Here is a 27274-nt window from a genome sequence, read left to right as displayed (position 1 = left end):
TAGGTCGCAAAGGGTCCTAGTGCTGGTTCCTTTCACCTCATGAGATTGTATTTGCAAAAAGGCCAAAGTTTTCAAAAGCCACCTGTTTGGAGGCACATCAGTTTTTGAGTCTGAAATGCAGAGCCACCGAGCACCCGCAGCTCCCAGGGACTGCGGGGACAGCTGGGGGGGGGGGGGTGGTTTATATGTTTTGTGTTCCTATATTTTAATTTATTTATTTATTTAAAAAGCATTGGACCCCGCTCGCCGCCACATGAACAATTAATTCAGCGGGCGGTGCCCCGAGTTCTCTGTCTGTGGCTGACTTTGATTAGAAGGGGGAGCAGCAACTGTGGGAAGCAAAGGTCCCCTGCAGGCGGAGGGAGCCGTCCCTGGCCCTTTTAAGAGCAAGGCCCCTTTAAGGAGCGCTTCCTGCTCCGTCACGGCGCGTGCACAGCCCGGGGTTGGGCGGCCGGCTGCACCCTGCGACATTCAACTGGCTGCAAACTCCGCCTCGGCGCACCAGGAAGAAGCCTGCAGCCCCCTAGCTTGGGCCAGCGCAGGGAGCAGCAGCCGGGGCTCGCAGAACCTCCCCCCTGTCCCCCAGGGCTTGGTAGCCACAGCCAGGGGCAGGCAGAGCATCCTCTTCCCAGCCCAGGGAGCAGCAGGCAGAGCCCGGGGCAAGGGGCCGCCAGTCAGGGGATGCCAGGGCCAGTTCAGAGCTAGCCAGGGCCACGGGGGCCAGTGGGAACAAGTCAGCGGCAGGCCCTGCCTTGCACCCCCCGGGGGGAAACTGGCAGCAGCCGCGAGGAACCAGCCGAGCAGGGCCCCGCTCTGCCCGAGAGACACCCAGCGCAAGGCATTCCTGCGGCATTAGCTAATCCAGAGCCCAGCCGAGCAGCATCTGCCAGGCTCCGCCGCCCCTCTCCAGCGCTCCGTGGCCACCCAGCCTGCTGCTCCCCGCAGGAGCCCGCTGCTCTCCGCCCGCAAGCCCGGGGCCCCCTTGCTGATGCGCCATGGTCTCCTGGATAATCTGCCGCGTGGTAGTGTGAGTATGGTGCAGAGCTGGTTGGCTTGTGGGGAAGGAAAGGTAGAATCGCCCTTTGACCAAACCTGGCATCTCTCGTGCCACCTGGCTGCGTTTTGGGGATCGCTGTCGGGGGCACGTAAAGTCACACCATGTTTTGGTGACCTTGACAAAGCCATACCCCGCCAGTGCTGCTGGACTGCGGCCACCTCTGCGGTGGGAAGGGGGTACCGTAGGAAGGGGGTGCTGCCTGGGGTGGAGGTGGAATTCTAGCAGATACGGGAGCAAACCCCCAATTTATTAGTCACAGAAGTGGGGGGTTTCTTAACTTCCCCAGGCAGGGCTCATGTCATTCAGCGTCTCCTCTAGAACAAGTATCAGAGGGGTAGCCATGTTAGTCCGTATCCCCAAAAACAACGAGGAGTCTGGTGGCACCTTAAAGTCTTTTAAGTGCTACTGGACTCCTCGTTGTTTTTCTCTAGAACAGCGTTCCTCGACTGTTTTGATACCTGGGACTAGCGTGCTGCCTTCCTAAACTGTGTCAGGGAGAGCTCAGGGACCGTCATTGAAAAACACTGCTCCAGGAGACCCACCTGGAGTAGATGGTATGTACAGGTGCCTTGGAAGGAATATGGGACTTAAATCTGTGACCTCAGGCTGACTGAGTGTTTCAGACCTGAGGGTCAGACCAGCATGAGAGAATCCTAGAAATGTAGCACTGGAAGGCATCTCCAGAGGTCATCTAGTCTAGTCCATCCCCCCTGTGCTGAGGCTGGACCAAGAAAATGGAGACAGTCCCTGACAGGTGTGATCCTATCCTGCTTGTCACCTTTGACTTTTGTCTGACCCAGTTTGAGATGCCTCACTTACCTTTCCTCTACCTCTAGGGTTGGCTTGAAATAAACTATATTACAAAGAAAGCATTTTGGTTTGAGGGTGTGACGGAGCAGGGAGCAGGGCAGATTTGACCTGGGAATGTTGCAGGGGGGTTGCAGTGGGGATGTGGGACTTCCCTTGAAGGAAGCTACCTGAGCTGTAACCTGAGCCAGGAACGGGGGTGGGGAGAATTAACACCTTCTGCCCGGGAGACTGGACAAAGGAGAGGAGCAGCGGGAGGGGCTTGGAGTTTTAGTTTCGGTTGGGGCTGGGTGGTGCAACGCAGGGAACCCCAAGCTGGGGTCTAAGCTCCCTGAACCTCCCAGAGGGACCTAATTGAGGGGGTCTGGTCGTACCTACACGCTCTGCTTGAGACGGTGTTCCTGTCCTTAAATAAACCTTCTGCTTTACTGGCTGGTTGAGAGTCGCAGTGAATCTCGGGAAGAGGGGTGCAGGGCCCTAACTCCCCCACACTCCGCAACAGAGGGCTACCCACGGAGTATCCTGTGTGCTTTAGCCAGCATGTGGGAAAGACAGACATTGGCTTTCTTGCATTCCCAATAGCCTCAATTTCTCTCCGTCACTCTGCTGGTGGACATCTGTGCCCATTGGGTTCCTGAGACTCCATTTGAAATGGCTTCTGAGTTGTCAGTTCTTGGGACTCAGACCTGGATTCTATTCATGCCTCTGCTATTGAGCGGCTGGGTGACCTTGGGCAAGTCACTTTGCTTATCCATGCCTTGGTTTCCCCTCCCACTCTGTGTCCTGTCTATATAGATGGTTCACTGTATGTGTGTGCACCCCCTTGCCCAATGGGGTTCCAGTCTCTGCTGGGGCCTCTGCAGGCTATGGGCATACAAATAACTGCTGCAAACTGGGACCTGGAAGCACAGACTCTGCTGTTCGAAATCCATTTCAAGGCTGGTGCAAAGGGAGTTCTAGAATTGTTTGTTGAAAAGAACACTTGTTTAACAGCTGGTGTAACAGTCAAAACACCTGTTCAACACCATGTCTGTTCGGTGGCGGGGGCGGAACCTAACTTGTCTCAAATTCTAATAGCAAATCCAATTCTTTAATTGCCACTTAATAGGTAGCACCCCAAGGAAAGGGTCAGATGGTGAAACAGGGACAACGTATTTCCAAAAACTGACCTTTTTATTTGTGGTGTCTGTTCTGACTTACTAAATATTTAGCTCCTGGAGTTACAGCCAGTTGGTGGAGTCTGCCTTCAACTTGGCACCTTTCACCTCTACCCAGCCCCTGGAATGTGTGGTTTCCCTCCCCTACCCCAGTCAGACAGCAGCCACCCAAAAGCAATGGCTATTTCTGACTGGCCTCCCTTTCTAAAATAAGGGCGAGTATCCTTCCTTGCTGTGGCATTCCACATAGCGCCCATCAGGGACTCCTGGCATTTGGGCAGATTTGCCAGCTAATCTGGTAGGAATCTCCTTAGTAAAGTGTTCTTTAGCAGCCACTCATTATGTAGCATTACCCCATAATCTTCCTGGCTAGCGAAAGCCCTACATGCTTGTCTGTGTGTGGCAGGATGTCCCAGACGAGTCAGTTAATTTCCCATCTGGTAAGTGATCTCGTGTCACAGACTGCACAAGCTGGGTCACGTGCCAGCTTCCTGTCAGGGCTCCAAAGGCCACAGGTTAGGGCTTCGGTGTGCTAGGGATGCACCCACATGCTGGAGGTGGAGCGGGGGGAGCTTGGGGAGCTGCTAAAACACAAACTGTTGGGCTACTCACTATGGTAGGCGTTGGAAAGGGCAGCTGGGACCTTGTCTGTACTGGGGATTTTAACCACCAGTGTAGCTCCGCCAGGGCAAACTCCCAGTGGAGACATGCTATGCTGGGGGTGGGGGGGTGCTGGTGCAGCTACATCCGTGGCTGTGAACCCCGTGTAGGAGACAGTAGGGTGGATTTGATTTAAACCACGATTTAAATCACTGGTCAGGAAGACTCGATTTAATCATGGATTTCTACGTAAGAGTGCATTCTTGTTGGTTGTTACCAACCTGAAGATCCTGCATGTTCAGACATGTTCCTTTCATCATCTTCAACGCAGCTTCTTCCTGAGAAGGAACACTTCTCATGATGTTGTTTCATTCGGGCAACCAGGCCTTGCATTACTTTGTTGCGCTGTATGCATTTTGTACGCATGCTTGTCTTACCCACAGGTAGAGGAACTTCATTAAAATATTTTCAAACTGGGTCTCTTTTACGGCTGCTGCCATTATAGGTTTTCCCTATAATGGTATGGTAGATCTCAAATCAATGAAGGGTACATTCGGAAAGACCTCAACACGTCTGGAATATGCTGTTCAAACAGTTTCACTTTTGTTTCTACTGCCTGTCCCTCCCTTCTCCAGACTTCTTCTCCTTGTCCAGATCTATTCCGCCTCCAACAAACTTCTATTCATTGAACTTTTTGAAACTTTGCACTTTTAGAGAGAGATAAGGGATTGACTCTGTGTATACAAATTTGCAGAGGGACAATAGGGTTGAGGTCTGTTATTTCTCACCTCTATATATTTATTTAAAAATACTTTTGCTGTAAACAAACATGTTATCTTTGGAGACACAAATCCACAGTTTGAGAACTGCAAAACTAAGCATCTCTGATGGTATCTTCTAGACCGAGCACAGAGTCCCGTTGGGTAGATAGAAAGATTAACCTAAATAATCTATACAGAAGCCCCTGGAACCTCAAAAGATTGGGTTCCTAATGCATGAGCTATTGGAACTTGTTTAAGAAAAGTTTCGTAAATATTACATGAATATATTGTCTCATACTATCGAATTAGAGTTTATAATCCCTATTCCATGATGTGATATCTTTGAGCTATAATGTATCTTAATGAACACTATTTTTAGATAGTTTTTTTTTCTCAAAAAGCATTTTATCAAAAAAATCCGATTTAAATTAAAAAAAAAATCCGATTTTTTTAAATTATTATTTTTTTAAAATCATTGATTTTTATCCACCCTGGGAGACAGTAATGGTGACCCAGGGAAGAACTTGTGCACCCCTCCACCCAAGACGCGGGGCATGGAGCTGCAGTTTCCTGAGCAGTGGGGGAAGCTTCTTGACTACTGCCACTTGGCCTGGTTTTGCTCTCCTGCTCCCAGCCTTGTGACTGTTGCGTGTTAATATGTAACCCGGACACTGTGGGCTGGGGACCCTGCAAGGACAGACAGCAGAGGGCTGGTAGCTCTGAGTTTGCCCTTAAGGCGAGGGAGGCTGTAGTGTTTGCAGAATACTATGCCCAGAGACGGTGGGGATAGAGGAGAGAGTCACCTCCCTGAAGAGCCATTGCTGGTGGATTTGGGCCTTCTCTGTTAATGACCTGCCTCATTGTGCATCACAGCTGGGGTTGACTCTGAGTGGGGAGTGCTGGGCCCGGCTGTATAGGGTATCGCTTGCCCCTAGTGGGAGGTAGCCTGTGCAGTGACTTCCTAAAGTGGTGCTGGGGGACGGCTTTACTGTGGCCTCCCCATCTCTCTGCCATAGGTGATGTGGTGGCAATCAGATCCAGAGCACAGGCATGCATGGACTGGCTGGTCTGCAGCCCTAGATAGGATGCAGGAGTAAACCTGTTTAAATAGGGCTGTGGCTAACCTGTGTAATGTGTTTTTTCTTGCCAGTGTGGGCCACCTCCTGGCCTCCACTTCTACCAAGGCTAAAGCCAGGTTCTCAGACGTGGTTGTGTGGGGCCAGCGTAGGAGAGCAAAGCTGGGGTACAGCCTGTATTTATATTTGGTTACCTGGGTGTAGGCAAGGGGCCCTCTCTGGCTGGGAGCTAGAAGAGACTGGTAGCCAAGTTTTCAGAGCTAAGCATATCTGCCCTGGTGGGCTGGCATGGAGAAGCCAGTGCATTCTGGCTGGGCTAGCAAAATGGGGTGCATGCAATGGGCTGAGTCTAGCAAAGCGGTTTGGGCTGGGGCTCATACGCCCTTATGCTAGCGGACAGAGCTCTGGACTATGACTCGGGAGACTTTGGCTCTGTTCTCAGCTCTGCCACTGGCCTGTTGGATGACCTTGGGCAAATCGCTTCAGCTCCCTGTGCCTCAGTTTCCCCATCTATAAAATTGGGGGGTGGGGTCAATGTTACCGACCTGGTTTGTTAAAGTACTGGGAGATCTACAGATGAATGGCTGGTACCTGCCCAATAAGACAGCATTGGCAGTGTACTGCAGAGCAGACTCCCCATTGCCCGTTACACCTGGAATCCTGATCATCCTGACGCATCCTAACAATCCGCGTTTATGGCACTCTACATCTTCGGAGTCCCATGGTAACCCAGCACGCTTCCAGCCCTTCAGTTGCTATCTCTGGCTCTCCTGATAGAAGAGTGAGGCTAAGTTCAACCACCCCACCCTGCAGCTCCAGTGCCATCTGGGTGAAGCAGCAGAGGCCAGATGTGCCTGAGGAATTCCCCAAGAGGAGCTGTGGTGGGCCGCACAGGTGGGATGGGGTGTCCATGCAGCTGCCTCTCAGCTGTCAGGCTGACCGGGGGGGCTGCATGTGCCTGGACTCGCAGAGGTACCTGCTGATCTTATGGGGGAATCTCTGGCCTTCGTGTTGGCTCGGAAGAAGGTGCAGGGGATTCGGTTGGTGGTGGCGGGAATGCGATGCAGCGGGGGCTGGGTTCCGGATGACATCTATGTGTTTTTTTTTTTTTTTAAATAAATTTCATCTGAATGAGACACATGAGAATAACTGGGAGAAGTGCAGCTACTGCTGGGGTGGGGGGCTGGCTAGTGCTGTTCTGTCAGGCTGATTCATGCTGCCCACACGGCTCTGCAGCCTCGCTCAGACTCTACCATTGCTCGCTGCTGCCGCTTTACAGAAGCCTTCCATCTCTCCCTGTGCCCTGCTCCCCTGTGTCCCTCTCCACTTCAGCACTTCTGCTAGCAGGGTCAGGTTCCTGAGGGCCATGCCCTGCCCCATGGGCCGGCTCTAGCAATGTCCCTCCCCTCCCCCCAGTGTGTTGGAACCTGTTGGTAACCAGTTCCGGTGAGGAAGTGCAGCCTGATGCCATCCTCTGATTTAGCAGCAGCCTGTTGGACTGGCTTGGCTTGTGTAACCAGGAGCCGGTGTGGCAGCCCAGGCACGTTAACTAGCCATGCTCCAGGTGTGTGCTCACAGGTGCTGTCAGACTGGTAGCAGGGAGGGGAATGCAGTCCAGAGGGATGATGCTATGGATGAGACTAATACGCCCTAGAGTTTGAAGGCTGGAGCAGGAAGTGTGTCAGGGAAATAGGACCTGAAATCAGACTCCCCATTAAAGGGTGCTTGGAGGGGGGCAGGACATGACCCAGGTTGAAGGGTGGCAGAGGTAGCACCATGCTACAGAACAACCTGCCACTAGCTCAGAAAAGGTCTTAAATCCTGAACACACTGCAGCCTGACACGCTGGATTTACCTGAGCTTTCCTTTCGCTTGGTGCTTTGGCTCCACTGCCGTGATTTGTCTGTGAAATGGGGTCACCTTGGGAGGGCTGGTGCACGTGGGCCAGGTGAGCGTGGGCAGGATGTGGCGTATCCTGACCTGTCAGTGCTAATAGCTGTTCCCCGTTGGGAAGTGGGTGTAGCCGTCGGGATCGCCTGCAGGCTCTGCAGAAGTTGTGCCGCTCTGGCTAATTACTGGCTTGGCTGGTATCTGTCATGGGGTTCAGGCGCTCTGCCTGCCTGGAATGCTTGGGAGGGTGGCCCTGTGTCACAGGGAGCTGGCCTGGATACAGGCTCTACTTTCCCTCCCAGTACCACCACCGAGTCCTTCCCACTGCATCTTTCTTGCTGCCAGTCAGCTGCCGTCCTGTCTCCTCTCACTGCAGCTCCAGAGGGAGAGGAGCAGCGTTCCCTGGGCAGAGGCACCGGGGCAGCATGGTGCTGGAGGCCGTGAAGGCAAAGCTGCGGAGCAGAGCCAGGCAATGCTGCTTCTCTCTGCTGGCCCTGCTCTACGTGTGGTGGCCAGCCTTTCTCACCCCCTCTCTCTGTTACAGGCTAGTGTTTGGGATGCTCTATCCGGCCTATGCCTCCTACAAGGCAGTGAAAACCAAGAACATCCGGGAATACGTGAGTATGAGGAGCGGGGAGGGCTCTGTGAGTTATTGTGTCCAGGCACAGAGGACCTGGTGGGGAGGGGGACCCTAGGGAAGAGACCAGGGAGGCAGATTACCTGGGCGGCGTTGTGCCAGACGTGAAAGCAGCAGGGCTGATTTCCCTGCCCCCCTGAGGCTGGGCACAAGAGGGCAGTGGGATGGGGGTGCACAATTGGTTTGCTGGGAGCAGGGATGAGTGTGGAGAGGCTGAGTGCCTGGGCTCTGATCCCCACATTATGCATCTGTCTCCCATCTCTGCTGTGGGGATGGTGACCCGGGCTGACCCTGTGGGGCGGCGAGGGTGTGTGTGTGTGTCAGTGTCAGTCACCAGGCATGTGTTTTCCAAAGGGAGTAAATTCCCTTGGTCCTAAACTCAAGGGCTGGTATGCAATTCTGCTGTAAAAGCCGTGCCCCCTCCAGCAGCAGAGTGGCATTCTGACCACTGCTGGGGTGGGGAAATGTGTCTGGGGGCTTGGACCCAAGGGCTAATAGCAGGTGAAGGGCCCTACCCCCTTTGTGAAAGGCAGATTAGGGCTACCCGAGGGCTTGCGTGGCAGCCCATCCCTCCCCTCCTCGGCTGGCTCTGAGCCCTGCAGGCTGGCATGGATATGTGCAAGGGGAAGGCTGTCATGGTCCGTGCTAGCTAACCTGCTCCCCTGTCCCTGCAGGTCCGCTGGATGATGTACTGGATTGTGTTTGCGCTTTTCATGGCTATGGAGACTCTCACGGATATGTTCGTTTCCTGGTAAGGCACCAGCCTTGAGGACCTCCTCCTGGTGGGCACGGGTGGCTTCCCTGCAGGAGGCCCTCTGGACCATACAGAGCCCACTGCAGGGCCGTATCCTGTACAAGAAACTGATGCTTCAGAGTGATGTCACTTGGAGCATGCCTGAGCCTAGCCATCCGCTGTAGGGAGGTGGGCTGGGTTTATGGCTTGTCTCTTCCCACAGCTGCTTGTCTGCCCACCCATATCTTAGTTTCTGTCCCGGGACGTGGCCTCACAGGGTCTGCAAGTGCCCTCTGATCCACTGCCCCATGCCAAGGGGAAGGGAAGGAACAACCCCCTCCACGCTATCCCAGTTGTTCATCTGTCCATCTGGGTCTCCTGCGTGTTTGCCAGCACCCTGTGAGCTGCCAAGCCCCTATCTGTCCTGCTTTAACAAGGGTGGAATTGATTTACCCTCTCCCTTCATGCCCACTGGGGATGAGCCGGGGGACTCGCTGGGCCTGATAGCTGCTCCCCAGCCCCAGCCTGCAATCCTTTCAGTCCAGAAGCAGAAAGCTCCCTGAAATTCCCCACTCCCCCTCTTGGTGGACAGGAACAATGGGGGTTGCAGCCGCTGAGTTGCTCTGCATTGAGCCATCTCGCCATGAGGGTGAAGGGTAGAGGTATGAGGTGTTGGGCTCTGGGGGCCCCGTGTACCCCCTCACTGCTGCATTCTCAATCTGGCAGGTTTCCCTTCTACTATGAGATCAAGATGGCATTTGTCGTGTGGCTGCTTTCCCCCTACACCAAGGGAGCCAGCCTGCTCTACCGGAAATTCGTGCACCCCACGCTGTCCCGCAGAGAGAAGGTAACGGGTCACTTGTCCCCACGCTCTCGCCGTGCTTCTGGGGTTCAGCAAAGCTGCCATCCCTCCCTCGGGTAGCTGCATTGTTAGCACTTAAAGTGAGGGGCTGGCTGGCCGCTGATCAGAATGGAGGCAGGCGCTGTGCAGCCTTTCTGCATCCCAGTTCTCCCAACACCCCTCAATCCTGACCTGCATCCCTCTCACTATTACAATTCAGAGCCCCAGCCAAGTCATAGTTTTGTTTTGTTTTTTTAAAAGCCAGCAGAGGTCATTCTGACCATCTACTCTGTCTTCCTGCATAGTACAGGCCAGTGAACCTCCCAGAGGACTTCCTGCATCTAGCACATACCTTGTGGTTGAGCTAGAACTTTCTTTATTTATATAAAAAAAAAAAAAAGTCATCTGGTCTTGATCCTAAAATCTCTGCTGTTGTCCCTGAGTCCTGCCCTATAGCACGGCCTGTTGTTCCAGTTCTGAGCTTCCCCGCACAGCTCTGCCAATGCTCCTCTGCCTGACCTGCTGAACTCCCTTTAAATCCATTTAAAGGCCAGTTCCTTGGTGGGGGGCTTTTATTCAACTTCTTAGGAGGCTTTAAAGCCATTGCGTTAACCCTGAACTCCCCAGCCCTAGCGGGGGGGGAGGGGGGGCAGTAACAGGGCTGTGTGCAGGATTCCTGCATGGTTCTCGGTGTAGGGGCATAGTTGCATGGACTCTGTATCTCTGTCGCCCGCATCGGAAGGAGTCAGTGCTGCATGAGTGGAAGATGTGGCCCCGTGGGGCTCATAGCTCAGTAACTCCTCCCAAATAAAGCAATGTGCGGGGTAGGATGGCAAGGCGAGACCCCGGCTGGAACAAGCTAGCGCTGCAGTTTAGTTTAAGGGGTACAGAGCTCTCAAGGCCAGGCGGACATTGGCTCAGGCCTCTCCGCTGGCACAGCTGTGTGGGGTTCCTGGCGCCCTTGTGTCTTGGAGCAGGTGGATTCCTCTTCTTCCTTCCCAAGGTGGGATCTGGGCCTGGCCCCTGGGAATGCTCACTGTGCTGTCTCTCTGCAGGAAATCGACCTGTACATCACCCAGGCCAAGGAGCGCGGCTACGAGACCATGGTGAACTTCGGCAAGAAGAGCCTCAACATCGCAGCCACAGCTGCCGTCCAAGCTGCGGCCAAGGTACCTGATCTCCCTGGGTGATTTGAGAGGCTGTTGTGGCCTTGGAACATCCCAGTAAAAAAACCAGCAGAGCTGGCAGATGTCAGTGTCAGATTGTGCCATGGCATGGACTGCGTGCTTGGGGCTGCTGTGTGGCACCCACACCTCCTGGCAGCTCGCAGCCCTAGCGTTCCAGATGCATGCCCAGGTTACTGTTGGTTTACCGTGGTTTTGAGGTTAGGTTTAACCCCAGTCTAGCCAGAAACTCGCTGCTCCTGCCCCTCCAGAGGTAATGCTGCTGCTCTCCTTGGACCAGCGTGCCGCCCCGTCTCTGCACCTCTCACACAGATGCAGCTTTGCCCGTTTTTCCTGTTTACCAGGTGTTTATTAAGCTGGATTCCACTGAGCTCTCCCGTAACCTTCCCCACCCCCAGTGTCTGAGGCACGTAACATCCTGCTTAGAGGCCTCCCACCAAGTGGAAAAATCAGAGGAAATAATCAGGCTTGGCTGCCCAGGAGCTGGGTGTTTCAAAGCAAGCCGTGCTGCCAAGGGGCTAGCACCCAGGACTGGGTTCTGTTCCTGACTTGCTGCAAGTTCCCTCTCTTCTGTACCTGGGTTCCTGTCTAGCCAGCGGGCACCCACCTGGTAAAGTGTTTTGAGATCTCTAGGTGAGACGTGTCACTTAAGTGCCTGTGTTTACTTGGTAAATGCCTACCTGACCTCTATTCAGCGGGATGAACCACCCCCACCCAACAACCCACTGGAGTTATGGACTGTCCCAGCTGTGTTAGCCCCCACGGAGCAGTACTTTGCATGAAGCTTCCCTCGAGGCTCCATTCTCTGCAGGAGTCACCTGGCCATGGTGCGACTAGCCCCTTGCCCCTCCTCGCCTGGGTGTTGAGTTGCGGCAGCAGATCTAGGTGCTCCAAGCTGCCACTGCAGCCTGGTGTGTGACTTCAACTCAGGGTGTCCCTGACCTGGTCTCTCACCATCTCCCCCATCCCATTTGCCTGGCAGAGCCAGGGAGCCCTGGCCGGGCGTCTGCGCAGCTTCAGCATGCAGGACCTGCGTGCCATCCCTGATGATGCCCCCGTGCACTACGAAGACCCCTTGTACCTGGAGGAGCAGGAGATGAGGAGGCGGCCGATAGGTGAGAGGCAAGAGCATGGAGGGGAGGGGACTAAGTCCTGGGGATCTAGAGTTTGTAAAAGCTCTAACAGAAGTGCAACTTAGTTCTCTCTGGAACCCGTAACCCACTGGGTGCTGGCTAGCTCCTTCGGATCCGGGGCTGGGCTGGGGAGACTTCCCTGGCCACTGAGAGATGGGGCTGGGGCCAGGACTCTTCTGAGGAACTGGGCCCAAGCCCTGTCCGAGGCTTCACCTACAAAGGGGCAGAGGGCTGGGCAGGAGGGGAGCTGCTCCACACTTGGAGGAGGAGGCAGGGTGGGTTTGTGGCCAAACTCCCCTCCTGCAGCAACGCGGCTAATGTCGGGTCAGGCTGGCCTCCAGCATCTCCTAAACTGGAGAGAGGGAAGGTGTGACTTAGAAAGCCTTGTGGGAGATGGACCTGTGTACAGGATTTGGGGTGAGCGGGATTCCAGAGCTGGTCAGAATGGTGCGGCTGGCTGGAAGGGGGCATACCAGCTCCTGCATAGAACGTGCTTGCTGCACGTATGGGGTGTGGGAGCAGCTCTGCAGGGCCAGTGAGTAGAGGAAGGGCAGATGGCTCAGGGCGAGGCCTGGGACTGAGTTGGGAAAACTGGGTTTTATTTCTGGCATCGTGGTGCTGGGTGAGTTGCTCCTGATGTCTGCCAGCCTCAGTTTCCCCACCTGGAGGATGGCTTGCCAGGTTAATTGGTGTCGGTAAAGCACTCTATGGTGCTCTGACAGAAGGTGCTAGAGAAGAGCAAAAACTGAAGCCCATAAGGGAGACAGCATTGTCCTGACTGCAATGGCATTGCCTCATTGCTGGAAGGCAGTGTGGCTTAGTGGATAAAGCACCGCACTGGGACTCTGGAGACCTGGATTCTGCTGGCTTGCTGTGTGACCTGGGGCAATTCACTGCATATCTGTGCTTCAGTTTCCCATCTGTAAAATGGGGATAATGGTAATGTCCTCCTTTTGTAAAGTGCTTTGAGATCTAGGGATGAGAAGTGCTAGATGAGAGCTGAGAGTTAACAACATCACATTGGCACAAACTGAAGGTGTTGAGGGAGGAAAGGGGGAATTTCTCTGAAAGGCTCCTCCTGCCCAGTCCTCAGTGTAGCAACCAGAGCTCTCTGCCTGTCTCCCTGACTTTGGCTTTCCAAAGCCCCAATTACACATCTGTGCTCATGGCAGGCAGAGGGACTTGGAGCGAGCCTGGTTCAGAAGCAGCCTCTGATAATTAGCAGCTGTGGCTAGAGAACATTGCGAAAAGCAGTGGAGGGTTCAAAGCCTGCCCTCTTGCCAGCGTGGCACTTGGCTTCTAAAGAGATGGGCATGTGCCAAGGGCCGCAGCAGGAATCCACTCCCACCCCTGTGCCATCCACTGATCCAGCACTGGGCTTTCTCCCCCCCCCCTGCCACCCAAAAGGTTACAGAACTGCCTCGGCTGGCCGGCAGCCTGGGCGCGAGAGTGACACGGAGGAAGAGGAATGCTGGTCGGACTCCCAGATCTCTCCCAAGGCTCTGCCCCGCAGCCGGGACTTAGCGCTGTCCAAAACAATCTCCAGGAGCCAGAGCCTGCGCATCGTGAAGAAGAGACCCCAAGTCAAAGAGGTGAAGATTCAAGCAGACTGTGTCCTGCCTTGCTGCACCAGCTCTGCTGTCCTGGGAGACCCATGGGCCGGGAGCTGTGCCAGTGTCTGCCCCGGGCTTCGGTGCTGGGGAGGGCTGTGCCCTCAGGTGCGGGGGGGAAGGTGGGAGCCTGTTTCCACCATCACTGCTTCCAAAGGACACCCTGGCTGCTTGGGGGGGCAGCTCAGCACATGGAGCTGCCTTGGGAGAGGGGAGTTAACGGAGCGACGTTGGTGGGGCAAGTGCATCGACGGAGGCCTGACTCGCTTCTCCTCCCTTGCAGGGCTCTTCCAGGCTGATGCGGGGCCGGGCAAGGAAGAAGACGGTGCAGCCGGATCAGGACAGTTAGTCAGCCCGCGAGAACTGGGCTTCACTGGGAATCTTAACCTGACATGATTTGGCTGCCACACCGCAGCGGTATCTTTCTCCCTGGGGCCATGTGCCACTTCCTGCTACATGCCTGGCAGAGGAGATTGCTGTTTCTAATGGGGCAGGAGGTCCCCATACACCCCACTGTAAATATCTTGTCCCTCCCCTGTCCTGATAGGTCCCTGTACCTTCCTGTCAACATCCTGCTGCTCTCTCTGCCCCAGGAGCTGCCTCTACGCACAATGGTCCCCATCCCTCTTGGTGTAAATAGCCCAGCACCAGGCCTGTTGCACTCTGCATGTGGGCTTCACTCTTGACTCCCCTGCTGTTCTGCTGGGCCCCAGCATGGCTCCTCCATAGCTGGGTTAGTGGCACTTTAGACCATGGAGCTATTCTCCTGAGCTACTTCACGTGCCCTGTCACTGTCCCAAGGGAATGGCCCCCCTGTGTCTCCATCGATCTGCTGCAGGTCAGCTCCAGTGACTCTGACCCCTCCTGCTCCCATCCTCCCTCTGACCCACTTAGTTCTGCCCACCCAGGGCTGTCTCTTACATCCCTGCCACTAGTCTCGTAGGGCGACGGCTCTTGTTTCACTCTGGTTTCTCTGCTGTCTGCCACTGCCCAGCTTGGGAGTGCTCTGCACTGCCTGGTGTGCCTGAGCACCCTGGGCGGGTGCAATGAACTGCTTTCTCTCCTGCTTGTGGGTCAGGAGCTGTGGTGAGTAGCAGACTGGACCAGGCCCAGGAGGGTCACAGGCACACTGTGTCCCGGGCGTTACATCCTCCCGCTCTTCAGTCTCTAATGCACAGGTTTGGGGGGATATTTATTTGTAGTGTAACTAGCAGTTGCCTTATGGAATCTGAGACCCTCTCCGGTCCCTCTATTCCTGGGGGTCCAGCACAGCACGTTTGTGGCTGAAATGACTGACGCTTTAAGCCAAGCAGAGCGCTTCTGTGAGCGGTCAACTCTCCAGAGATCTGTCGTGGATCATTTGATCCACCTCTGAATGGAACGTACACATCAGCACAGAGGCTCCCTTAGTTACTGTCTTGGTGATCTCTTCTAAACATCCCAGCCTTATCGAAAGGCAGAGGTGCGATGCGGTGAGAACTTCCCCTGCCGTCTAAGTTACACGAAACCAAAGACCTCAAATGCCAAAAATCCATGCGCTCCTTTGCCTTTAGACCCAGAACACAGTGCTGGGAGCTGGTCACCTCTCTGCCCCATGTGGATTTCTGTACCACCCCCATCTCCCCTGACAGCACCTCAAGGATCAGACCCTCCACAGTCTTGCCTCAAATCCTTGTTACTTGAAAACAGACTGACTGATTGCTCTCTAGCCCCACTTCTGTGTCCTTCACTCTCAGCTGTTTTTTATGTGAGACCCTCATGTATAGAGCTTTTGTATATTTAAATACATGAACTTGTGAAATGAGCTGGTCTGGGAGTTTCTTTTGAGTCGAAAATTGTCCCCTCTCAAGAACAAAGCACGGAAGTGTGGCCTGCAGGCTTAGGGGCCTGCAGTTGGGGTCCATTAGTAACCCCACCTGCTGTGTCTGTACAGCACATGGGGACTCCAGAGTGAAATATTGTTAATGCAGCATGTACTCTTCCCACATGCCTTCTAGTAGAGGGTCTGAAATGCTTTAAAGAGACCTGCTTTCTCTCCACTCTGACTCCAAAAGGTGGGTATTCCCCTTTTATAGATGGGGGGGAAACTGAGGTATAGAAAACCAATGGTAAAGCCATACAAGGAGTGGGCACCAAAGCTGGGCATTCCAGTCCCCTTTTCTAATCACAAGTGAGCACTCTTTGCATGGGATTGAGATGCTGCTGGCTGTTTAGACATGGTGCTGTGCTGGGGGATGAAATGTTAATCTAAAAAATCATCAAAGCAAATCCACCATCATGGGCAAAGGCGGGGTGGGTGGGAGTCTGTAGGTAGGGCAGCAAATGCTCCTGTTCTGGTTGAGATGGCACTGGTCTGAGATTCTTGTCCTTGGGGTAGAACCAGCTGTACCCCAAGGACAGCAACTGTTGTAGCTCTCTTTAAAGAGTTGTTGAGGCCAATGCTGGGAATTACACTGGTGATCCTTACTGCAGCTGGGATGAGATGACTATAAAGCTCCTAAATGGATGCGATGGCTACAAAACAGCACAGCTTCTAGATAGGAAAATGTGCTACAGGTACTTTATAGTATGTCCACAAAATAGTGGATAAAGGAGTACCAGATGAAATCGCTTCTTTGGACTTCCAAAGGGCCTTTGGCAAAGTCCTTCAAAAGAGCTGGCTAAGGAAGTGAAGTAGTCCTGGATTTGAGTAGCAAAGTACTGTCCTACACTAGAAAGTAGCTAATAGAAAAGAGTAGGCATAAATGCTTAATTGTTAGTATAGTAGAATGGAATGACGGGGGGGTGGGGGGGAAGGCATAGCATTCTCCTCTAGCTCTGGTGTCTAAAGCATTCGTAAGATCTTTTGGATGAGAACTATCCCTTTGATCTATTTGTACAGCGCCTGGTGCATGGGGCTCTGGTTCATGACAGAGGCTCTTAGGTGCTACTACAAAACAAGTACTAATGGTGATCTGGGAAAGAGGATGAACCAGGAGATGGCAAAGTGTGCAAATGACACAATTATTTAGATAAGTCGAGCGTGGGGAACTTCAGAGCCTCCCCCTGAGTTAGGTGAATGGGTAGCATGCTGCTGGATTAAATTGTAAATATGGGAGGGAATAACTTATTAGGTTCTAAATGAACTCTGCCTGCTTGCTTCCTGTGTCAATGTGAACAGCTCAATGAAGACTCCAGGGCAGAATGCAGCAGTGGCTGGAAGGCAACCAAAACATTAGGCTGCATAAGGAATAGCCTAGAAAATAATACCTCATATCATGGGATATTTTCAGTAATGATACACCATCATCTGGAGTAGCACAGCAGGAACTGGTGTGGGGGAGAGTGCACAGAATACACTTCCAACACCCTAGAAAAATGGAGAAAGAATGGAAAGACCAGCACCGTTTTCTTTAGAGAGCATATGAATGAGAGGGACTGGGTGGCTAGAGGTATGTAAGATAATGAATGACATGGAGAAGGTAGACCAGCTATTCCTCTTTATTCTCTCATAACACAAGGGGAAATTTAATAAAACTAAAACGTGGCAAATTTAAAACTGATAAAAGAACATTTAAAAAATTGTTTTGACCAATTAGCATGTGGAACTCATTGCCACAAGGTATGTTGCTCCAGGCCACCTTAGCAGTCAAATGATTGGACACTTATGTAATCAGTGAGAACACCCTCAGCTATGGTAGGCAGGTTACAGAAATAGGAAGAACAAAAACTTTCCTGCTTCAGGGCACAAGCTGACCACTGACTTTCTTCCTGACCCGAGTCACTTTCTAGGCAGTTGATTTTATAATGGTCCCACAGTGCGTTTCTTACACCTTCCCTTGAAGGCCAGAAGCGGGAGACCGGGCTGAGTGGAGCACAGGGTTGATTAGGTCTGGAGAATCTCCTTCCTGGGCCATGCGGGTGCCTGGGGTTGTGAGCTTTCTAGTTCCTAAACCTGTGGCAGACCATGGATAGGGGCAAGGGAAGGAGCAACCATGGCCCCTGGGCTGAGGGCCTAGTCTTGGTGGCTACTGGGGCCTGCGCATGGAGGAGAGGAAAGGGTGTTCAGCTACCGTATGTGATTTTCAGTTCAAGTGCAGTAAGTCAGATGCTCTGGGTGCACCTGTGAGGAGGGTGGGGGATGGGCTGTTCACCATTGTCCCTGCCAGGAGCCATGCCAGGGGGATGGAGGAGCATCACTGGGGAGATACAGTTGGGCTCCTCAGCGCTGATGGCATTTGGTGATGCTGAGTCTGAGCCGGCTGCCAGCACAGGAGGGTTTCAGATCCTGGAGTATATCAAGGTAGGGATGGCCGCTCCGCATTATGCCAGTCCTGGCTGGGCAGAAGTTGCTTTGCCTGGGAGTGGCAGGAGGCGGTTGGAAAGCTGGGCGGTGCAGCTGGAGCACAAGATAGGGGCCGGGCTCTGCCTTGGCCTTATTCATCTCTTGGACATAAACACACATCTAACTTTTCCAAAGACCCCTTGGAGAACTCCTCCTGAGAGGAATCTGATCGGGAGGTCAAGGAGGAAGAGCATCCCTTGCTGCAGTAGGTGTAAGATCCCACAGTGTGGCAGTAGCAGTCTCCTCACAGGGCCGCCAGCTGGCCTGTCTCCCTGCAAAGAGCTCCTGCTTTCCATGTTTGAAGGCCAGCTGGGGGAAAGGGGAGGAAGGGAAGGTTTGGAGGAGGAGCAGGGAGCCTAGCTGTGGGCCGTGACCTCATTCCAGGCTGGCTGTAGATGCAGAGGTCAGGGTGGTGGCCGCTAGCTTTCCCCCTGCAGCTCTTGGCTGTGTGGACCTGGGGCGATGTCTGGCTGGGGGAGGCTGGGCATCCCTAGCAATGGCTAAGTGTGCCTGGTGCCTCTGCCTGGGGCTTGGCACGGTGGGTGCCGCTGGAAAGGCTGTCAGGGAGGGTTTGGTAAGTACAAGGGTTTGTTGGGCCCTGTACAGAGGTCTGGGTGGGGGGTCAGCTCCTGACTCCACCAGCAAGTCCTGGAGCTGCCCCAGGAACTCTGCCCATCTAATACGAATGCACATGACTAGGGCCATAGAAAACAATCCGTGTGTGAGGGCTCCCGGGGTCACCTACATTGTGGAGCTGAAACTGGGTATGGCAGGACCGGTGCAAGGATGTTTCACACCCTCGGCGAAACTTCCACCTTGCGCCCTCCCCGCCCCCCTCCCCCCCCACGCCGCGGCAGCTCCCCACCCCACCCCCGGGCCGGGGAGCCATGCAGCAGCTCCCCACCCCAGCTCACCTCTGCTCCACCCCCTCCCCGAGCCCTGCGGCAGCTCCCCACTCCCCCCCCGCCCTGAGGCGCCTCCCCTGTGGCAGTTCTGCGCCCCCCCCCCCGGGGAGCCATGCAGCAGCTCTCCACCCCAGCTCACCTCTGCTCCACCTCCTCCCCGAGCACGCCGTCGCTGCTCCACTTCTCCCACCTCCCAGGCTTGCAGCGCCAATCAGCTGTTTGGCGCCACAAGCCTGGGAGGGAGAGAAGCAGAGCAGGGCGGCATGCTCAGGGGAGGAGGCAGAGCAGAGGTGAGCTGGGGCGGGGAGTTCCCCTGCATGCTGCCCCACCCCTACTTGCTGCAGGTGGCCTTCCCCACACCCCACCTGCCCCAGCTCCCTCCACCTAAATGCCAGCGGCGAGTGGGGCGGCCGAAGATCCGGCCGCTGTGGTTTCCGCCGAAGAAAATGCCGCCACCCAAATCCTAGTGCCCTAAGTGACCGCCTAGGTCGCCTAATAGGTTGCACTGGCCCTGGGATATGGTAGGGATTGTGAGACGCTGCATGTGGGGCTGGACAGGACCCTATGGATTCTGGGTAACACTGAAAGTGTTGCTGCGATTGGGTGGGTGCTCATGGGTATGAAATACTCGTGACTGGCTTAGTACTGGGGAGGGGCAGGGCGCTGGACAGCCAGGTCCCTGCCCCGAGGAGCCAACGGTCTGATGAGAGGAGCGCTAGGCCGCAAACTGACTGTGATGTCACTCTCTGCTTTGTGCGTCACAGCAGCCGCGGGGAGCCGGGCAGGCATCTGCAGGAGGGAGCTGAAGGGGGAGAGGGTTGGAGCTGAACCCGCGGTCCCCCCGGAGGAGGGTGCGTCCATGGAGGTGTGGGTGGGAAGTGGAGGCCTCTTGTGGCTGGTACTTTTCCCCCATCCATGGTGGAGGGTTGGTGCTGGGAGAGTGAGGGGGGAGTGGGGCTGTGCAGACCCCCAAAGGGCAGGTTCAGGGGGGTGGAGGCGAGGAGCCAGGATGAGGGGAATGGGTGGCAGGGAGGTGATTCTGGTTCTCTCCCTGTCAGCCACTCTCCCCCCAAGTCCCCCTGTGCCCTGGCGAGCCCTCTGTGCTGCTTTCTCCCCTAAGCGGTGCCCTGAGGAGCCCTCTCTGGCTCAGCCTCAGCAGCGTCCTCGCTTGCACGAACTGCATGTCCTAACCTTCCAGGCGGAGAGCCCAATCCTTCCTCGCGAAGAGCTTTGGCCAACCTTATTTTTAAACTGTGGCTCCTCGCTGCCTCTCCAGCTGTGATGTCTGCATGAGCTCTGGCCCTAGGGCTGGAGGTGAGGGGTCTTGCGTGCATGCTAAGCAGTGGAGCCCAGCGGAAAGGGGGTGACCCCGCTGGCTGCATGGAGGGAAGGCACAGCCAGGCCCCTGTTATGTGGGGCAGGGCTTTGGGTGTGCTGCAGGGGGCCACGCAGCAGCCAGTGGGCGTTGGAGCAGATTAGATGGAGGTGGCTGGATTAGCTGTGTAAAACTGTCTTGGAGATGATTACTTAAAGCAGCGGAGGAGGAAGGCTGGGGGGCAGAGAGGAAAGAGGCCAGAGGTGGCCTGTAATCCTTCTCAGTCTGCTTAGGCAGAGCGGTTCCTCCAAGGATCTGGCTCGGGGACGAGGCTGCTCAAACAGGACTCTGTGCTTTCCATGGTCCTTTCATCATCCCAGTGCGCTTGCAAGCCTCTGGCTCCTAAAGGGTTAAGGTCGCCCTGGGGGCCACAGTGTATCTCGCTGCTGGGAGACTCCGCTCCCTTTGCTTGTGTAGCCCTGCTGCTGGTGAGGGCTAGATCCTGAGAGGTGCTGAGCACCTACAGCTCCCTGTGCCACTGCTGTTAGGACTCAGCCCCCTTTCTGATGGTGGGCCTGATTCTGAGCACATCTTGCGCCCTTCTCTGCAGAAGAAACCAGTGTAACCACAGACTCCCTGGGCTGGGGGAAAGCCACAGCCAGTGGGCTTTAGTGAACAGACCGATGGGATCAAGGGGTGTTTCTGAGGCTGTTTAAACATCATAAGTCTCAGGAAGAAGAGTGACATTGTTATCCCCATTTTATAGGTGGGGAAACTGAGGCAGGGAGAGGTTAGGACCCCAGGGTCACAGAGCAACTTAATGGCAGAGCTGGGAATAGAATCCAGGAGTCCTGACTCCCACTCCCTGCTACTCTAAGTGCTCGAGAACATCTGGCTCCCATCTTGACAGGAGAAATCTCCTTGCAGAGTCCTGCCTAGGATGCTGACCCCAAGGAGGAGCATGGAGAGGGTTCCTTTCCTAGGAAGGGCTGGCCAAAGTCTGCCCATCGCTTCTCACATCCCCTACCAGAGAAACTGCTTGTGGGGGGTGTCTCACCAGCAGGTGCTGCTGAGGACAGAGACAGTGGGACCCTTCCCCCCCACCTCGTCCAGTGCCAGACACGGATCCCAGCTGTGTCAGCTCATTGGCTTGTGCCAGTTTGCAGTCAGCAAAGCCATAATCTCCCTTTTGGCACGAGACCAGCGGAGCAATTATCGGGCTGACCTGAGCTCGCCCAGCCGTGGAGAAGTTTCTTTCCAGTCACCAAACCTGCTGCCAGGGTCCCATCTGTCTTGGGCTAACTGAGCGGGGTCGACACTCCATATAAATACAGAGGGAATAGCAGAAGGGAGATGTGACCACTCGCCTGCTCAGAAGGGCCAGGTTTCCCCCCCTTTTAAAGTTTCTAGGAGAATTTTGACAGGAGCTGGTTATACCCAAGCATAGTGGGGGCAGGTAATGTGCAAAGTTCCCCTCCGTGTGCTGCCAACACCTCTCTGTCCCAACCCACAGCTCTCTGACCTCTCAGTCGTGACCTGCAGCCGTGCTCTGATCTGCCTGAGCGGACGCTGCCACTTACCCCAAGCCATGCAGTGGTAGTGCCCAAACAGCCATTTTGGATTAGACTGAAAACCACCAAACTCATTTCACTCATTTGTCACAGATTCCAAGGCCAGACGACGGCTCGCCTGCTCTGCTGCATAGCTCCAGCCATTAGATCTGAACTCAGGGACTCTGCTGCATCCACTCTCCCTTTGCCCTCTCACCAAGAGCCAGCCTCTCCATTCCCTTTGTAAGAACCCCCTGCCCAGGCGAGGCCACGAACAGCTGAGCACTTGATGTTCCCTCTGCAGAGGTTACAGGAGGCCACTAATCTTTGAGCCCAGGGCTGCTCACGTCTTTCTAATCAGCTTCCCCAGGGCTCGGTCCCCGAGTGAATGTACTAGAGCAGGGGTTTTCAAGCTCTTTTCAAAAAATTTCAAATGGAGCTGCAGACCCCTTTGGAAATCTTAGACATTGTCTGCAGGGGTCTGTGGACCACAGGTTGAAAACCACTGTATTGCAGACAGAAGTGAGGGCCAGGTTGCTGACCTGGGTCGTCAGCTTCCTGCTAATCCCTGTCTGTCACCGGCCAGGCTTCCCTGCCAGCATCTGCATGCAACATGGGCAGCCATTCTCCATGGACTATCCCGTGGCAAAGCCAGGAATAGAACCCAGGAGTCCTAGCTAGCGGGGCATGCCGACCCCCTGCATTGGGCTGGGTTCCACGCACACGCAGTGCCTGGCCTTCAGCACCAAAAGGTTTTAGGCCAAATTTCTCAATCGTTCCCTCATCCCCTGTGACCTTTCCAGAAGAGGTATTTGGCCGGGTTTCCCTTGTCCTGTTAACGCTTCATGGACGGAAATACAGGGACAATGTCTGTGCAGTGCTCTGGGATGCAGGGAGTGTATTCCAGAGGCAGGAGACTCCAGCCAGGACTCTTCTGTGCCCTGTGACCATGCCAGATGAAAAGTGATCGCTAATAAAGCCTGTACCAGTGTCAGACAGGGAGGGGTTTCCCTCAGGCTGGGTGGGGGGCAGATAATGGGGTCTGTGCCAGTGTCAGACAGGGAGGAGCCCACTTGGGCTGGGGTGGTAGTTGAATCTGTGCTGGGGTCTCCCCTAGTCCCTTTGTTAAGATGCGCAGGGTCTCGGGGGCAGGGGTACCTGTACCAATGAACCGCAGAGCAGGAATGTTGTTAGTGGCCTCTGGTGATTCTGTTTCAATTGCAAGGGCTGTCTGGGCTCTCTGAATTCTCTACCAAGCAGGGCAGGAGGGTCGTGACTCTTAGTGGTTGGGCTTTTTAAACAAGATAAAATCTAACTGACCTTTTTTTGAGGGGGTTCTTGCATCCCCTCCTGCCTCCCCGTTTGCCTGCCATGATTCTGAGAGGGAATAGCTCTGGTTTTCAGAAGAGCTTGTGACTCTGGATTTATGCTGGGCACGGGGCTCTGTTGAAAATCTGGCCCCAATGGTGGGTGCGGAGCACTTGGCAGCCTGGCCCTAACAGCCCTGGGATGAAAAAAAAAGTTCAGCTGCCTAAGTGCCCTGGTTATTAGGGGTATTCCAGGAGCAGCCGGTGGCCTCAAACAATAATGGGGCCCCACTACACTAGATGCTGGAGTGACACTTGGCGTGAGAGACAGTCCCTGCCTCAAAGAGCTCACGCATGTTTTCCCCCCAACAATGGGTCTTGGGGACCATGTAAAGCAGCCCTTGGGCTGCCTAAGCCTCATTCCTGCTCCTGCTCCTCACTCAGCTTGGTCAGATACGTCCCACAACCCTCCACGTGGTGCTTCTTAAGAGGATGGAGACAGGGCAGCTTCTGGTATACCAGGAGGACGTGGCTAAGCATGAGCTGGTGTCCGGAGTCCTCTGTGTGGTATCCCTCCCACACATAGACATCCTGCATAACCTCAGCCAGCCTCCTTGGGTTGGCTGTGGGGGAGGAGTCAGTGGCCCACAGGCTGATGACTGCTGCATCATGCTGACCAAGTCGGCCAGATTCTTCTGAGCGGGAAGAATGCACGGTTCCCTGGGGAGCAGGAACACGGTGCTCGCCTGGGGGCAGCCCCGCATTGCCCCGACTGGTTACTGGCCGTCCTTAGCCGTTATGCCAGTTAAGCGTGTGTGCAGGTGGCGGGGGAGCGCAGCTGGGAATGAGGAGAAGAGCCAGAGGAACGGAACGCTCTGTATTCTTGGCCCTGCCAAAGTTAAAAAGGTCTAGCTGGGTGTCAATTCGGTGGACGAGGTTCTGTGGCCTGCCAGGTGCAGGAGGTCAGCGATGGTCCCGTCTGACCTTACCGTCTATGATGGCTGAGTAGGGAGGGGACGTGCTGTGTAGGTCCCTCACCTGCCCTGCTAGGCACTGGGAGGGCTACTCAAAAGATGGAAGAAGGAGTGGTTGTGCCAGGAACAGGGCCTTTACTAAAAGCCACTAGCTAGCACCCGAGTTCTCACCTGGTAGAGAATGGCCAGCCTGGGTCCTGCCTTCCCCACATCTCAGCAAGGTCACTCATTATAAAGACCATGGCATCTCCCAACAGGTGGGACCAGGCCATGCTAACGCTTGCCTCCCTGGATACAGGGGCCTTGCCAACCACCAGCAAAGACCCTGCTTCCCAAGGGGGTCTCTGAACAGGTGATTGATTCTCTTAACAAACTGGGCCAAACTAGCCTTAAATGGAGCCGGCCATTGCTCGGATTGGACTGCATGTGAACTTGCTTTTCTGGGGATGAACATTCACCTCCAGCTTGCCGGGCAGCCACATTCCAGGTCAGACAATCTCAATGCACCCAGGCTGGCACCTGTCCCTCTTGATGCTAGAGGTCAATAACTGGGGGAGGGAGATAAGATGGGTTGTTTATTCATTAACAGGCTGCAAAGATCAAATCTCTGCTGGACTCTTAGTCCTTGGGGAAGTCCTGGCCATAGGCCCAAAGGAAGTTACCAAGCAGGACTGTCTGGTGCCTTCCCCAGCCAGCATGCCACACAGCATTTGGCATACACCTCCCTTAACACTGTTGCTGCTGGTCCCTCTGGGCTGCTGTCAGTCGAGCTACTGGAGCTTCCTCCAGACAGCAGGTGACCATTCATACCTGTATGTTTGTGCTTTTAACCATGTACAGAGGGAGAGGTGGGCTCTGCCCATGACAGCTCCCTGTCTACTGTTCTGCCAGCCTGCCCCTGGCACAGCAGAGGTGCTCTGCCAAGGTATACCTGGTGTTGTCTAAATGCAGATACTGGGAATGGCTGGCAACATTCAAGGAGTTAACCTGACAGCCCTGCTACTTGCATTGCCAGCCTGTGGATAGGAATGGAGGGAACAGGCCTTGAAACCCTGAGGGAGAGATGGGTCAGTATATAGCAAGGCTGCTGCACTGGGCTCCCCAGCTCCCTGTAGGGGTCCAGACCGTCCCTTCCCTGCTAACCACTCAGTGGGCTCAGCAAAAGGTAAAGCGAGCTCCTTTCCTGTCCAAGCTGTCAGCTTGGGTCAGCCCAGGTGGTACCCCACTTGCCCTGGCTGTCTGATACCTGCACCCTCTGTCTGCATTAACCCTTCCGATGCTGCACACAAGCCCCTTTCCTCACCCCTGGTAGCTGCCTCCCCTCCAGAGAAGCCCATCAGTGAGCCAGGCAATATACCTGAAATGGGGGCCCAACCCAGAATCATTTAGCAGGGGTGGGGTGATGGGGGCTATTAGGCCTGACCCAGCCCCGGTTTGGATAGAACTGAACCCACACCTGACCCAGGAGGTGTGGCAAACCTACAAGCTGGCCCATGCGCTTGCCAAGTGGGGTGGAAGTGTGAGGACAGGGTGCAGATGGGAGAGAATGACTTGAGGGAGGTCTAACAGTGTGGCCTGCCTCTTTAAGGGCCGGGGGCCTGGGGCCAACTAGCCCTGGTTAATTATCAGACTCAGCTGGGAATGGGTCAAGTGATTGCAAACCAGCAGCCAGATGTGCCCAGGGGAGGGTGATGGCTTTTGAAGTAGGGGAGTTAAAGGGGTGGGTGGGGTTTTTTTTTGGCCAGCATTGAGGCAAGGGAAGATTTTTGGAGGGATGTAGGCCCATGTGAGCAGAGGAACTGCTTTGCGTGGTTGTTTTGCCTGAGTTTAGTGTCTGAGTTAATAGGAGGCATGAGGTAGCAAGTGTACTGGGGTTACCTCTTCCTCTCCCCACATAGGAGTGAAACCTCAGCCAAAGGGGCAGTTTCAGTCCAGTGATCAGTTTCCTTCCTGCCTTGGGTGCTAGGAATTTTCTGCCCCTGAATGGCTGTGCTCTGTCAGTTGGGTCTCTGGGTTAGGGACAGGACTGATATCCAGTGCTAGGAGCAGGGAAGTGGGAGATGGATGGAGGCTGGGGAGCTCTTGTTCCCCAGAGAACTGCAAACAGCTGTATACTTAGCAATCCCCAACATCCCATCTTCCTTCTTTTCCCCACTCCTCTTTCTGATCCCTGACTGTTCCCCTTCCCCCCACTGATAGAACCCTCCTCCACTCTGCCTCCTAGGACCCCCCTCCCCAATCCCTCTCCTCCTTCTCTCTTTCTGGATGCCCAGAGCAGGAGTTGAGCGAGAGCTGCTGAGAACTCACTCATGTTCGGAAGGGGAATTATGGAGGCTGGTTTCCTGCTGACTGCCCGGCTCTCCCCGGTCCTGCTGGGGCTGGCAGCTCCGGCACCTTGCCCATCCCTCTCACCACGCAGCCTAGGAGCGCACCGGTCCTTAGCAGCTGCCCCAGATCTCTGCACCCTGCTGGGGACACTTGCAGGAAGGTCTACGTCTTCTGTGATGCCCAAAAGGGCAGAGCAAGGGGAGGGATGCAAACCAAATGCCTTTCTGTGATTCCTCTCACGAGCCCAGATGGATGGGGCACTGCTTAGTCTGAGCCCATATACTGAGGGAGCCCCTGCCCCCCTGTGACTGGCCCTGATCTAGCCTGAGGGAGCCCCACTACCACCTGAGGCTGGCACAGACTCCACAAGCCCTAGCCGGAGGGAGCCCTGTCCCCATCTGACACTGAAGCCTGGCTTGGATTCCCTCACTGTGTGTGTGTCCAATCATGCCTCGCTGTCTCTCCCTTTCCCTCCCTCACCTCCGTCAGCCTCTCCCTCCTCCTTTCTCCACAGGCCCCCCTTCCCCCTGCCTGAGTCAGCTGCTGCCATTCAGAGGCCATGTGAGCCTGCACACACATGGCTCGCAGCGCTGCACAGGGCTGTATTTTTAGCAGACGGTATCAAAAGCATAATTATGTCTTTTGTTTAAATGCAGCCTCTTTGTTGGCAGCTCGCAGAGCCTTCAGCTGGCTCCCAGGCTATGCTACCAACAAGGAGGGCAAGGAGACAATGAGAAACCCAATCCCTGGCTACTCTGAGACTGCCCGAGGCCAGTGGGGTCCAGGTGGCAGGGGATAGAAGTCCCCTCTCCAGGATCTGGGAATACCTTCCATTCAGGTAGGTGCGACAACTTAGCTCCTTTCACTGCTCCCTCTGCTCTGGCTGGACCAACTGGGGGTACAGGGGGGTGAGGAAGAAGGGTGAGAGAGCCACAATTCCCACTCCCCAAAAAACTTACTTCTGGCTCTCTAACAAGCCCAAGCTCCCAGGCCAGGTGCGTGCCAGCTGCTGGTTTCTCAGAAGGACGTGGCCCAGAGCCTGCCAGTTGCTTACCTACGGTGTGGGAGATGATTAGGCTGAGGGG

At 54.9% G+C, this 27274-nt stretch overlaps 2 protein-coding genes across 7 annotated transcripts in view; both read left to right on the top strand.

Moving 5' to 3' along the window:
- The first annotated feature begins 456 nt into the window (after nt 1-456).
- Nucleotides 457-15290, top strand: REEP4 (receptor accessory protein 4). 2 transcript variants are annotated; one of them, XM_054019074.1, is made up of 8 exons: nt 457-1027; nt 7893-7965; nt 8660-8736; nt 9445-9565; nt 10615-10728; nt 11726-11858; nt 13284-13468; nt 13770-15290. In XM_054019074.1, the coding sequence occupies exons 1-8, from the start codon at nt 996-998 to the stop codon at nt 13833-13835; spliced, it is 801 nt and encodes a 266-aa protein (XP_053875049.1). In that variant the 5' UTR covers nt 457-995; the 3' UTR covers nt 13836-15290. The 2 variants fall into 2 exon arrangements, with proteins under 2 accessions (XP_053875049.1, XP_053875048.1); XM_054019073.1 differs by lacking the exon at nt 457-1027 and having other exon boundaries at nt 1062-7965.
- Nucleotides 15291-18226: 2936 nt separating this feature from the next.
- HR (HR lysine demethylase and nuclear receptor corepressor) overlaps nt 18227-27274 on the top strand; it is a 57435-nt gene continuing 48387 nt past the window's right edge. Inside the window, exon 1 of one of the 5 annotated variants that reach the window (XM_054018601.1) lies at nt 18227-18384. In XM_054018601.1, coding sequence (XP_053874576.1) covers nt 18307-18384 — 78 coding nt within the window. In that variant the 5' untranslated portion in view covers nt 18227-18306. Of the gene's footprint in view, nt 18385-26762; nt 27028-27274 lie in introns of those variants that run through there. The other 4 variants (XM_054018597.1, XM_054018593.1, XM_054018600.1 and 1 more) reach the window with 4 other exon arrangements.

Source organism: Malaclemys terrapin, chromosome 2 (assembly GCF_027887155.1).
Source record: "Malaclemys terrapin pileata isolate rMalTer1 chromosome 2, rMalTer1.hap1, whole genome shotgun sequence".
NCBI lineage: Eukaryota > Metazoa > Chordata > Testudines > Emydidae > Malaclemys > Malaclemys terrapin.
The sequence above is the reverse complement of the archived record's forward strand: the minus strand, read 5'-3'. Positions and strand labels throughout refer to the sequence as shown.